The sequence below is a fragment of the Cetorhinus maximus genome, chromosome 5 (genome assembly GCF_964194155.1).
Source record: "Cetorhinus maximus chromosome 5, sCetMax3.hap1.1, whole genome shotgun sequence".
Lineage (NCBI taxonomy): Eukaryota > Metazoa > Chordata > Chondrichthyes > Lamniformes > Cetorhinidae > Cetorhinus > Cetorhinus maximus.
This window is the reverse complement of record NC_135883.1, coordinates 55,743,785-55,757,535: the sequence shown is the minus strand read 5'-3', so window position 1 is coordinate 55,757,535 and position 13,751 is coordinate 55,743,785. Positions and strand designations below refer to the sequence as shown.

The window sequence follows — 13,751 nt, the reverse complement described above, 5'->3', positions numbered from 1 at the left end:
CCCATCCTGATTTGGAAATATTTATTTATTCTTTCATGGGATGTGAGCGTTGCTGGCTACACCAGCATTTGTTGTGCAGCTGTAATTGCCTCGGAGAATGTGGTGGTGAGCTACCTTTTTGAACAGTGGTCAATGTGGTGTAGGTACACCCACAGCATTGTTAGGAAGGGAGTTGCAGTATTTTGACCCAATGACAGTGAAGGAATGGATATATCACATTACCATTGCTGAATCCCCATCATCGACATCCTATTGCTTACTTTTGACCAGAAACTTAATTAGACCTGCAATACTGTGACTACACGAGCAGGTCGGAGGCTGGGATTTCTGTGGCGAGTAACTCGGGTTTTGGGAAGTCAGGAGGTGTCTCTCCATTTACAAGGTGCAAGTTAGGAGTGTAAAGAAATATTCTCCCCTTGTCTGGATGGGTGCAGCTCCAACGACAATAGAAGTTTCGCACTATCCAGTACAAAGCAGCCCGCATGATTAGCATCCCATCCACCAATTTAAACATGCATTCCCTCCACCTTAGTATACACTACTGCCACTACTTTGATAGTATACCAATCTACAAGATGCACTGCAACAAATTGCCACGGCTGCTTCTTAAGCACCCTCCAAATCCATAACCTCTATCACCTAGCAGAAAGGGCAGTAGATGAGCGAGAGCACCACCACCTCCACGTTCCCCTTGAAGCCACGCACTGTTCCTGGCTTGGAACTATATTGCCGTTCCTTTACTATCGCTGGGTCAAAACCCTGGAACTCCAACGGCACTGAGTGTATTTACACCATATGGACTGCAGCGTTCAAGAAAGAGGCTCACAACCACCTGACAAAGGACAGTTAGGAACTGGCAACAAATGCTGGCCTTTGAAATGATGCTCGCCTCCTAAGATTGAATTTAAAAAATGTATTATCATGCCCACTGCATTGCTCTTGTCTATCCTTGCTGTTACTGTTGAAAAGGAATTCAAGGTCTTTTTTCCCCTTTCATTTCCTAGTTGTCAATTAACCACTTTACATTGCATCTTGCACCTTAGTTTACATTTTTGTCAGTGGTTTATATCGAGTGAACGCCACAATGTGTTTCTTTGTATTGCCTCATTTATGTTTTACAGAAAGTGGTCCAAATTCATTTTAGCTCAGTATTTTGTGATTCTAGAGCTGGAAGATATGTTTTAAAAGTTACAAAATCTTCAATGAACTTTTATACTTCTTAAAAACACACTTTGACACATTGACACAGGTGTATTCTAGTAATGTTGGGACAGCACTAAGTCACCGTTTAATTTTTTTTGAAGGGAGAAATTCACAACCCAGTCTGAACAAAGTTTGCAATGATTCATCTTGTATTTCAGTGATTTTAAGTGCAAATCCAATTTAATGGTGCTATTGTGACAACTGCTGCATTTGAATGAAAATATCATGATTCGGACTTTCTTCAAGTTACAGTATAACAATTATATTGAAGCTTGGTTCGAGTGAAGTTGGGAGTTGATACCACTTTAAAATCTTAAATTCATATAATTGATAACATAATCATTAAATGACTGCATGGGGAAACAAACAGCATGGCACTTGTATTTCTTCCAGTGGAAAATAGACAGTGCAGCAACATCAACGTATGAAATAGGGAATCCTGCTGACCAACGGGGCCAAAGGTGTCTGATGAAACATGGCATTACCACGAATCATTTTGCCAGGCAGGTACTGTATCCCAGTTTTTATTTGTTTTATTGTGGGCTATCAATTTTCTTTCTTATTACAGTGGATGATAGACAGTGCTGGTGTAATTGACTTCAATGTTGGGAACTCCCCCGACTCAAGGGCTCTAAACTGTTTAAGACAGCATGGCACTGAGACAACACATAAGGCAAGACAGGTAGACCAACCAGCCTTTTTTAACTTACGAAATGTCTGTTTTTTTTTAAAAATGTTCTAGATTAATTAATAGTAATAGTACCATTGGATACTTCACACTGTTTCTAGCGCAGATTACTGTTTGCATAATTGTTCAATGTACTGAAAATAATAGGATTGCGTAATGCTGGTCGATTTGGAAAATGGTACCAACATGGCTTAATAAATAGCACTGTTGCCTCTGAGTCGGAAGGCTCAAAGACTTGAACTTAGAAATATCGGCTGAAACTTGCAGTGCAGTGCTAAGGGGGAGTTGCACGCACTGTTAGAGGTGTCATCTTTCAGATAAAACTTGAAACTAAGGCCTCATACATATCAGGTAGGTATATAAGACCCTGTGGCTCTATTTAAAAGAAGAATAAGGGAATTACCCCTGATGTCCTTGTCAATTTTTATTCCTCAGCCATCATTGCTGAAACAAAACTTCTGGTCATTAACACTGTTTTTTTTGGGAGCTTGCTGAACGCAAATTAGTTGCTATACTTTCTGTTACAACAACAATTCCCCTTCACACATACTTCACTGACAGTAAAGTGTTTTGGGACATCCTGAGGATGTGAAAAATGCTATAGAAATGCAGGTTCTTCCTTTTTAAGGCTAAGCAGAGATTTCACAGAGCTTTATCTACCTCAGGAGATTAAATGAACTGACTTCAAAAGAGAAGAAAAGAAGCATTGATTTCTAGCATACACAATGCATCCAAAATGTAAAATTCTGGAAATAAGCAGCAGAGGCAGCCTACATCTGAAAGAAAATTGAAGTTTAATGTTATGGAGCGCGCCTTCTTTGGAAAAGGGTTTTTTTTTTTTTGGTGATACATTTCAGATGTGAGCCTTCAGATACTGAAAACCTCAATGTACTTCCAGCATTTTCTGTTGTGGGAAAGTTGGTACTTTGGAGAAGTGAGTGTGAAGGGGAAAATTACCTTTTTTTTGTTTCATATGTTGTGTTTACATTGGAATAAGTACCAGCCTGATTCCTGTTTTCTATCATAGCATATGCTACATGATAATCAGACGGTTTAGCATCTTTTCTTGTATCTTTCAGCATATAAGCATGAATTCTTTGCAATGTTGATGCTTATTCCTAACAGGAGCTACTTTGAAGTAAATCATAAACTTTTCAATTTAATTCTAAAATGAGCACATGCCTCTTCAAATATGTGTTGAACATATTGTACAATAGTAGCAAGTTTCCACATCAATGCTGACAGTAAACTGTAGGATGTACTGTTTCATAAGCACAGAAGCATTCTGTGTAGCATGATGAACTGAATTATTCTGTGGAGGTAAAATGATATGCCAGCATGTTCTTTTACAGTCACAAAGTCTAATGGCTGAAAATGAGTACACCCTCCGATCAATCATAGGCCAACTGACAGGCACATCCTGATGTCTTAGAGGATACAAAAGTCATTGAGAAAAGATTTCTTTCAGAGTGAGGCTGAAGATCAAATCGTGAAAGTACTTACTGTTGTGTTCCTGGCCTTAAAAAGCACTGTTACAATTCTGAAGCTTATAAGATTGTTTTGGGACTATGTTTTTAAGGTAAAAATTAAGGGTGTCATGTGACCTGTTCTGAAGTTTGCCTGACAGCAAGCCTGAGTGGTTTAATTGTTAGGGATTAAAGGGGACACAGATTATTTTGCTGGGAAGAAGGTGCAAGTGTTTACACTTGGAGACAATAGCAGCAGCGTGTGTGCTAACAGTGGATAGACTGGGAGTCTCCAAAGTCCCAGAAGAGTATTGAAAATGTTGGGGTGTAAACTGTTGTGCTTTAAATAGTCCATTTAGTTCCAACAAGATGAAAAATAGTTAATCACCATTTCTACCTTGATACAAAGCCAAGGCCCATGTAATTCATATTGTCATGAAAATGGGCTTTCAGATGGGAAGGGTTTCTAAGATAGCCCCAAAAATTCACAGACACCGTTAGTTTGCCAGAGTCCAAGAGAGAGCGAGCAACTAGGGGTCAAAGTCTCTATGGTCCACTACACCAGAATACAGGTGGAAGCTCATGCTCTAATTGCAAAGACCAGATTCATGAGGAGTTAAAATAAAGCTGGAAAATTTGCCTAGCATTAGTTAGAGGGAGAAGCCTCCTGGGAAAACTTGCACCAAGGAGGACAATTCTGAGTTAAAAATTTTCAGGCTGGAAAAAGAGAAGCTCCAAGTCAACTCTCGGAATCTAAGGGTCATTTTGGGCTGATTTCAGGAGAATTGAATGTCTACTTAAGGGATAAAGCTGTAGCTATCTCTGATAGTGGGTTTTCCAGTTGTTAAAAACAAAAACAAAAATAACCTGGAAAAACTCAGCAGGTCTGGCAGCATCTGCGGATAGGAGCATAGTTAACATTTCGAGTCCAAATGACCCTTCAACAGAACTAAGTAAAAATAGAAGAGAGGTGAAATATAATCTGGTTTAAGGTGGGGGTGGGTCAAGAAGAGCTGGATAGAGGGCCAGTGATAGGTGGCGATATTATCTAAAGGAATTAAGGGTAGAAAGCAGGACGAGCAAGGTACAGATAGCGCTAGTGGGGGTGGGGTGGGGGGAAGGGATCAAAATAGGCTAAAAGGTAGAGATAAAACAATGGATGGAAATACACTTAAAAATAATGGAAGTAGGTGGGAAAAGAAAAATCTATATAAATTATTGGAAAAAACAAAAAGGAGGGGGAAAATCGGAAAGGGGGTGGGGATGGAGGAGAGTTCATGATCTAAAATTGTTGAACTCAATATTCAGTCCGGAAGGCTGTAAAGTGCCTAGTCGGAAGATGAGGTGCTGTTCCTCCAGTTTGCGTTGAGCTTCACTGGAACAATGCAGCAAGCCTAGGACGGACATGTGGGCATGAGAGCAGGGTGGAGTGTTGAAATGGCAAGCGACAGGGAGGTCTGGGTAATACTTGCGAACAGACCGAAGGTGTTCTGCAAAGTGGTCACCCAGTCTGTGTTTGTTTGGTCTCTCCAATGTAGAGGAAACCGCATTGGGAGCAACGAATGCAGTAGACTAAGATGAGGGAAGTGTAAGTGAAATGCTGCTTCACTTGAAAGGAGTGTTTGGGCCCTTGGAAGGTTGTTAAGTTCAGTTCTGTAGTTTTAAAGTACAAGTTGCCTGCCTAAATATTATTCAGACAATGGTGCTTTTAGCCCATTTGTTACATCACATTTCTTAAAATGTGAAAGCTTGTCATATCCATTCAGCTATTACCTGGAAGGTTGAATATCTTAAGTTATGGTCTCCACAAGGATCATAACAAATCAGATTGATTTAAATTTATTTTAATTAATGTGTAAGTTTTAAGGGCATTGAGTGATTTCAATCTGGATAGTGTACAAATTGATTTATAAAGACTTCTTTCTCTGCAAAATTTTTGCTGTCATGTGTTTTACCTTTTTAAGAGCATTAATATTGATTAATTTTAATTTATTCATGCATAAGTTTTATGGGTAATGATTGATTCCTGTGAGCCAGGGAAAACAAGTGCATTTTGACGATACCAGCTGGCACTATTGGCGGAAACGCACCATCGTCACCATTTTGGCCTGGGGGTTTAGCCAGTGTTGTGCGTTTGGTGGTGAGGGGGAGGACCTGATGTTGGCATCTGATGTTGGCAAAGTGGTTTGAACCAGCATAAAATATTGCAGAAATCTGCCAACTTTAGAGCTGATTCTGCTTAAATTGCACTGATTTAATCAGTGTAAACGCTGCCCTGTTATACAAAATATACTGTATTCTTCTAAAATGCAGAGGTGTTCTGTGTCCATTTAAGGCTATAAAATTAAATAAAAATGTAACTGTATTCTGACTGGCAATCAGACCCCCATGCATCATTTGATGGGATAGTTAATTAAGAGTTGTACATCATGTAGACATTGTGGCATTGTTACTTTCTGGTCCTGGAGAGTTTCTCTGAAATTCACAAATGAATTTCTTTATACGTTTGTTTAAGTATGTCACCCAAAATGGCATTACTATTATGTGATTTAAAATATATAATAGACAGCGCACACATGTAAATTAATAGAAGACAATACTGTTGCCTAGTTTTAATGCTAGAGTTAAATCCCCAGTCATGTTGCATCTAGTTAAATTTCTAAAGCAACCCTTTTTGAGACTGATTTTCAAGGTAGTTTCCTCATTCATTTTTGCCTGAATCATTCATGGTTGGATTTAGGTGGTAACTGTTCAGTGAAGTTTTTGTACATGTGTGCTCTTAAAAATTGAGTACTGTTCAATTTTTTTTAAAAAAGATTTTCTTTTTATTCTTTCTTGGGCTGTGGATATTTCTGGCAACGCCAGTGCTTGTTGCCCATTCTTAATCATCCTTGAACTGAGTGGCATGCTAGGCTATTTCAGAGAGCAATTAAGAGTCAAACACATTTCTGTGGGTCTGGAGACACATGTAGGCTGGGTAAGGACAGCAGATTTCCTTCTCTATAAGGCATTAGTGAACCAGATGGTTTTATACAACAATCAAGGATAGTTGTCATGGCCACCATTAATGAAACTGGCTTTATATTCCAGATTTAATAATTGAATTCAAATTCCGTCAGCTTCCATGGTAGGATTTGGACCCATGTTCCCATAGCATTAGCTTGAACCTCTGAATTACTTGTCCAATGACATTGCTACTATGCCATTGTCTCCCCAATTCTGAATTCTGTTCCCTAACTTGACCGCTCCAGAGCATAGAGTTTTCTCCCTAGTGTCCTGGCTGATAATTATCCCTCAATCAACATCACAAAAGCAGATTATCTGGTCATGATTACATTGCTATTTGTCAGAGTTTGCTGTGTGTTAAATTGGCTGCTACATTTCCTGCATTATTTCACTTCAAAAGTACTTAATTGGCTGTAAAGCACTTTGCGAGGTGGTTATAAAAAGTGCTATATAAATGCAAGTCTTCATTTTCATTTTACTATATGAATATTTATTATTTTAATACAGTGAAGCAATTTTTCATAAGCATATTGCAAGCTCATGTCTTTAGGAACTTTCTACATTAATTAATCAGCATCTTCACTTTCCAAGATGTTTAATGGGCCTGTACATTTTAAATTTTTATCAGGGTTTTCCCAAAATAACAGTAACTGCATCATGAAGTAACACGCTATGTGAAGCAATTTTGGCTGCTTTGAAAGATATGACGAGGTGCTTTATAAATGCAAGCTATCAGCCTTGTTCACGCTAGTCCTTCCTTTTGATTCTTTTAGAAAATACAACATGGAACTGAGGCTTTTCAACCCATCCAGTCCATGTTGACGTTCATTTTGAATATGAGCAGTAGTCTGGATCCCATGTGCCTGTCCTCCTTCCACGTTGTTTTTCCCCATGATTTAAAGTTGATGTAGTTTCTGTTTTAATCATTAAATTTAGCCATGCATTCCACAGCCTCACTGCCCTCTGTAAGATTTTTTAAAAAAAACTCAAGCTCTCTGTCCTAAATCTCGTATAAATGAATTTTGCATCTTGACCCAAGAAACCATGGGCAGAATTTTACAGCACTTTGCTGGCGGGGGTGGCCCATAACATTTCCAAGATGGCTCTCCTGCCACCATTCTGCCTGCCTGCGACCTGACTGTAATCTTGCGAGAGGGGGTGGGTGAGGACTAGGGCTGCCTGCCCGCCCTCGCCCCAGTTGAGGCTCACCCAACCTCCATTCTGAGTCTGGCAGGAAGACTTCAGGTTCGGGATGTGGGGGGTGGGTGAAAAACCCCGGGTCACCCTGCCTGAGCCTCGGGCTTGAAGGGGTTTGGGGCTGCCTCCCACAAGCACTCTCTTTCCATAACAGGTGACCCCACCCTCCCCCAACGTCTGCCACCTCCATGGTTGCTCCCTCTCCTCTAGCTCTCCATCAGGACCCCCAACCACCTCAGGCCCCACCTTCCCTTGCTCCCACACTTAGCTGGTACTGGACTCCAGGACTTAGAATCTAGGGACTGCTTGCAGTCCTAGGCCTAGCTACTGCAGCAGTAGCTGCTAGCCAATCTGATTGACAGGCAGCTCTCTGAGGCAGGACTTCCTCCCCCAGCCAATTGGAGCGTTAAATGAGTGCGAGGCTGCCTTGATTGGCAGGGAATGTGTTCCCTGTTGACTCTTCAGGTTTTAGATGCCAAAGCAGGAAATTCCACCATTGAAAAAATCATGTCCCATGTTCCAAACCCCTCACTCGCTGGAAAAAGCCTGTTTCTATCTAATCATCCTGTAATCATCTCTGTTCTAATGAAAACAGACCCATCAATTGTGTGCTCTCTTTGCTTATTCGCTGTTTTACTTGTGAATTTTCTCTCTCTTTTCATACAATAGATAAACACCATCAGGGACCCAGCTAGCTCTCCCTCTCATGCACACACAGTTTCTCTCTGGATGCCTAACAAATGCTAGAAATTCACAATTTATCTGTATGTATTTCAGATTTCTAGAACCTGCAGTTTTTTTTTGCTGTTTTCCCCTCTTGCTTGAGCCTGTTGGCTTGCATGATAGGATTTTCATTTTGATCCAATGAGGTAAGATGGGATATGACCATTTTGGACTTTATTCTCTTTGTGATGCTGTAGTCATCATGGTTATTTTTTTATTACTGTTTTCTCTATTCCTATTCCACCAGGCCACAGTGGTCCCTATCCATGACAGCAGACAAATGTCTGCTCTCAGATTGCTTTATCGCTCTTAAATTAGTTTTTAGGAGGTACATGACAACAGTTCAGGGGACTCGTCATTAAGTTGTTCACAAAATTTTAAATTGTATTTTAAAGGTTTTTTTACCTTTAGTGTTGGACTTGTGTTGATACTTGGCATGGTTGCTGTCCTTTAGAAGGACAAGTTAACATACTTCTTGGGAAATCTTTAAGTGCTTTTAAACATTTCATTCTCAAATAATTCAATCACTACTCAAGAATCATAGAATGGTCACAGCACAGAAGGAGCCATTCAGGCTGTCTTGTCCATGCCGGTTCTCTGCAAAGGCAGTTCACCTGGTGCCACTCCCCACATTGTCCCCATAGCCCTGCGAATTTTTTGTCTTCTGACAATCTGATTCTTTTTTCTTATTCATTCATGGGATGTGGCCTTCTCTGGCTGGGCCAGCATTTGTTGCCCTTGAGAAGGTAGTGGTGAGCTTCCTTCTTGAACCACTGCAATCCATATGGTGTTTCCACAATATAGCTATATTTCCCACAGTGCTGTTAGGAAGGGAGTTCCAGGATTTTGACCCAGCAACAGTAAAAGAAGCACGATATATTTCCAAGTCTGGATGGTGAGTGACTTGGAGGGGAACTTCCTGGTGATTGTGTTGCCATCTATCTGCTGCCCTTTTCCTTCTAGATGGTAGTGGTCTTGGGTTTAGAAGGTGCTGTCTAAGGCGTCTTGGTGAATTCCTGCAGTGCATCTTGTAGATGGTGTACACTGCTGCCACTGTGCATTGGTGGTGGCACTGGGGAGATGGTAGCATTGTGGTAATGTCACTGGACTAGTAATAGAGGGTCCCAGGCTGATGCTCTGGGGGCATGGGTTCAAACCCTACCATGGCAGCTGGTAGAATATAAATTTGAATAATAAAATCTGGAATTGAAAGCTAGTTGATGACAGTGACAACTATCATTGATGGTTGTAGAAACCCATCTTATGCCCTTCAGAGAAGGAAATCTGCCATCCTTAGCCAGACTGGCCTACATGTGACTCCAAATCTACATTGCTGTGGTTGACTCTTGACGGTCCTCTGAAATGGCCTAGCATTCTGCTCATTTCAAGGGCAGTTAGGCATGGGGAAACAAATGCTGGCCTTGCCAGCGATGTCCTCATTCCATGAAAGAATAGAGAAAAAAATTATTTGGCGTGCAGTCATGTAAACCTATCACAGATCCTATTCTACCCAGTAACTAAGACAAACATGACATGTGACTGTTGTATGCTTAGAAGGAGAAAAGTGATTTTAATTTCCGAGGTGCTTCACTGCTAGGGTTTTCATTGTTTCGTACCTGGGTCTTTTGTAGACTAATTGATAGAAATCAGCAACTGCATTATTGTTGTATCATGTGACTGCCAGGATAACAGAAGATGAACTGGAAAGAATCTAAGTCTTTTTTTGTCCAGCAGTTCCGATGTTCTTAAACGTTTGTGTACCTCTGCAAGTCTGAATTTTAAATATTTTGTGTCTCTGGGAGTTAAATTGTTTATAATTTGAAAACAAATGCTTGCATTAATGTGCTTTATATTGTTGAATTGTCTTGAATAGGTGCTTTACAAAAATCTTCCCTTAGGGAATAATTTACAGTTACAATGTAGGCAATACCTAACAATTGTATTACTCTGATACTAATTAATATTGTTTTTGAAACTGCAATGTTTAGTGGATAGGAATTGGACTAAGTCTGCTTAAACTTTATTTTGTTTTTAATTATAATCTTTAACCACCAAGAGAACATTTTAATTCCATCAGTTTTGCATACTTTCAATCTTAATCTAGAAGTGAGTATGCAGCTTTCTGTAACTTTCAGTAATAATTCAGTTACTTTTTGTTTGTCATTGTGCTGTTTTGTTGTGAAATAAAATCAATCTAAATTAGTCAAAAGAAATAATAAAGTATGAGTATTGGTTGTCATTAGCATTTGGTAATTTTGTTGATGTGAATTTGTGTGGTTTATTACATTAATATTATCTTGGTTTACATAGCAGTTTGCTGCTATACTTGCTTCATCTTACGAAGAGCTATTCATTTGTACCTTTTCTATTTTTCTGTGCCATTTAGACAGGATTAATGTAAATCCTTGACATGCTGATGACGTTATTCTTTCTTTCCCCAAGGACTGATGCAGTAGAATTGTTTAGTGCCTGTCAGTTCAGTATGTCTTAAAGTTAAACTAATCTGAAGCCTTGTTGTGGAAAGCATTTTGACAAATTAGTTTAGTGAATAACATCACCCTGTTCTATTCTGTAGTTTTATTTCCTCAACAAATACAAATGGAACTCCAAAATCACTATGCATGCCTGTGTTAGTCAAGAACAGCATTTTCTTTAAATGGTTATGATTTTAGTAAATTGGAAGATTTTTATTTTGTGTATTTAAATTATGTTTAAAATGTAAGTTTATAACATACACTGATTGTATCTGCATTCTGTGGAGCTGTATCACGAAACTATACTTAATAAGAATTGTATTTTCCAAGTGGACAAGCTGTGGTAATTAATAAAAATCACAAGTAGTATCACATGAAAATAGATGCCTATTTAAATTATTCCAAGAAATGCAATATAAACCTTGAATAGTGGATGCCGTCCATGACATTGTTGCAATTTATATTGGAAATTTATATTGCAGATGTCACACAAAATATTGAGTAGTAAGAAGTCTTTCACAGTCATCAACTAGCACAAATTAAAGGTCTGTGAACCTTTGGCCCCAATAATAATGGGGAGATTTACTCCCTCTATCAAAATCAGAAGTAGTTGATTCAGATTGGACTCCGATTTAGTTTTAACCCCTCAACTCCAGTATCCCCACCTGTCCTGGAAAGTTAAAAATACCCCAATCTCCAGGAGTCTTTGGGCTGAACCATGTTAGAGAGGATGCATTACAGGACATGTTCTTGAGGGTTGGCAGAGGGAGTTCCACTGATGCCTGATTCTGTTTCCTCTGATCATAGCTAAATAAAGAAGAATGGTTGAAAAGGTTGCTGAGAAGCAAAGTTTACTTCAGTTGAAGCATTGATGTACTAAAGTAATAGTCTGTTGTCAAGTAATAAGGGGTGCATAAGGAAGAACAGGAGTAGAATGTCATCACAAACTTGAAGCTGGCAGCTACCCTCTACTTTGCCGTCTTCCTCCATGAGATTTGTTGAATTTCCTCATCCGTGATTTAGAGAATGAAGGTTTAGAGTCCGTTAATTTAGCTGACTTTTAAACTTCTGCAGGAACCACCAGTAGACAAGCTCCCACGAGTGCTATCCTTGACATCAGAATTGCCCCTCTTATTTAAATTGGGCTGTAGGCCAGAAATTATGACTTGGTCAGGCTAATTGACACCAGGTAGGTGTGACACTGTATTTTCATACAGAAAATTTAATGAAAATTTCTAGAAGCAAATTAGATAAATTACCAATTAATCTGTTGCAAAGACAGAAAATGTTGGAAAAACTCAGCAGGCCTGACAGCATCTGTGGGGAGCAAAACAGAGTTAACATTTCAAGTCCGTATGACCCTTCTTCGGAGCTAAAGAGAAGTAGAAATGTGATGAAATTTATACTGTTTAAGGGGGGTGAAGCTAAATAGGCCAGTGATGTGTGGGGGCCAAGGAGAGATTGACAAAGATGTCATGGACAAAGGGAGTATTTAATGGTTGTGGTAAGGGCTAAAAGCAAAGGTGCTGATAGTGGCATAAAGGTAAGAAAGCAGAATGTGATAATAGCAGAACAAGGGTAAGCACTCTGTGAAAGAACAACATGGAACAAGTAACAGATGACCCTTTTGGGGTTAGGGAGAGGGCAGTGGTGGGGAAAAGGATAGAAAATGGAATAAAGGGGGGATAAAAAAAGGGATAAAATAATGAATAAAAATGGAAATAAATAAAAATCAGTGGATAAAACTAAAGAATTTTGAAAAAAAGGGTGAAGATAAAGGAGAGAGTTCATGGTCTGAAGCTGTTGAACTCATTTACCTCAGTTAATCTGTTGCGGTGGATTTAAGGGCTAATGTGGACAAGTGCAGTGAATCCTCCATCTTATAGACATGGTCAGGTGACTTGTCCCTTGCTCTCTGTCCCAGAGTCAGAATGAGTGATTATCCAGCAGGGAGCCAGCAGAAAGCTTGCTGCATTTTAAAGGCATTCTGATCTAGCTAAGGTTGAGTGCCTCAGTGAGAAATCAAAAAGTGAACAAACATTTATGATGTTAGGGTGTTGCATCTTATAATTTTCCATAATCAATGAGTGTGGGAAGTGGATTGCTCTCATTGTGTAAACTGGCACATTGTTCTTTCATGTATTTTAATGTAAAAGGTAACCCAGTTTGTTGAAGCTATGCCTCATCTTGATTGAAAGTTGTCAGTCTGCATCTGATAAAGAAACAAGAATGGTGTGATGGTACTTGCAACAGATTAGCAGCTGGTATATGGTAATGCTCTGTTACAATTGTCAGATCATCTTATTGTTTAATGAGATATTAGGCAGTAAAAGGTACACTCCATGGACATAGAGAATCCTAGTTTAGAGAAATTAATTGGAGTGACTGAAAATGCTGACCAAAAGGAATATCTAACAGAAAATCCCAAAAACCATGACACTATATAACTATAGTTCTTCTTCACAGCATCATCTTTGCACACTCCATGTGACTTTAATTCTTTCTCCAAATGGGAATGCAAAATCACATACTGTAATCTAATGGTGACATACCACTGCTAGAGATGTAATGTGTGATGAAACAAAATGCAAACAGCCACTGAAATTATTGAGTGATCAGATTAATTGATTTTTGTAACAACTACTGATTTTAGATTGGTAATGCATGCGGAGGAATTGTGATTCGGCAGGTTGTTTTTGTATGGTTACTTCGTTGCTGATTGGTAATGACAAGCTTTCATACCCATCTAGAGAATATGCAAGCGAACTGAATTAGTTATCCAATCAGTTAGTCCGTCATTTAAGAAAGACTGGAAACAATGAAATATTGAAATGAACTGTATAAATTCAAATTTTTAAAAAAGGAATATAGGAAAACCAAACCTGTTTTATAGGATGCCACAGGGGTGTTGGATAATAGCTTGTAGTACCTCTGAGTGAAGGAAAGTATTAATGATTTTTCCTTGCTGCACAATTCACAATTTTTGCTGTGTTG

General features: G+C 39.2%; 1 protein-coding gene across 2 annotated transcripts in view; it reads left to right on the top strand.

Moving 5' to 3' along the window:
* acp1 (acid phosphatase 1) overlaps positions 1-13,751 on the top strand; it is a 39,812-nt gene that overhangs the window by 3,918 nt on the left and 22,143 nt on the right. The window contains exon 3 of one of the 2 annotated variants that reach the window (XM_078541875.1): positions 1,772-1,885. In XM_078541875.1, coding sequence (XP_078398001.1) covers positions 1,772-1,885 — 114 coding nt within the window. Of the gene's footprint in view, positions 1-1,596; positions 1,711-1,771; positions 1,886-13,751 lie in introns of both variants that reach the window. The other variant, XM_078541876.1, reaches the window with a different exon arrangement.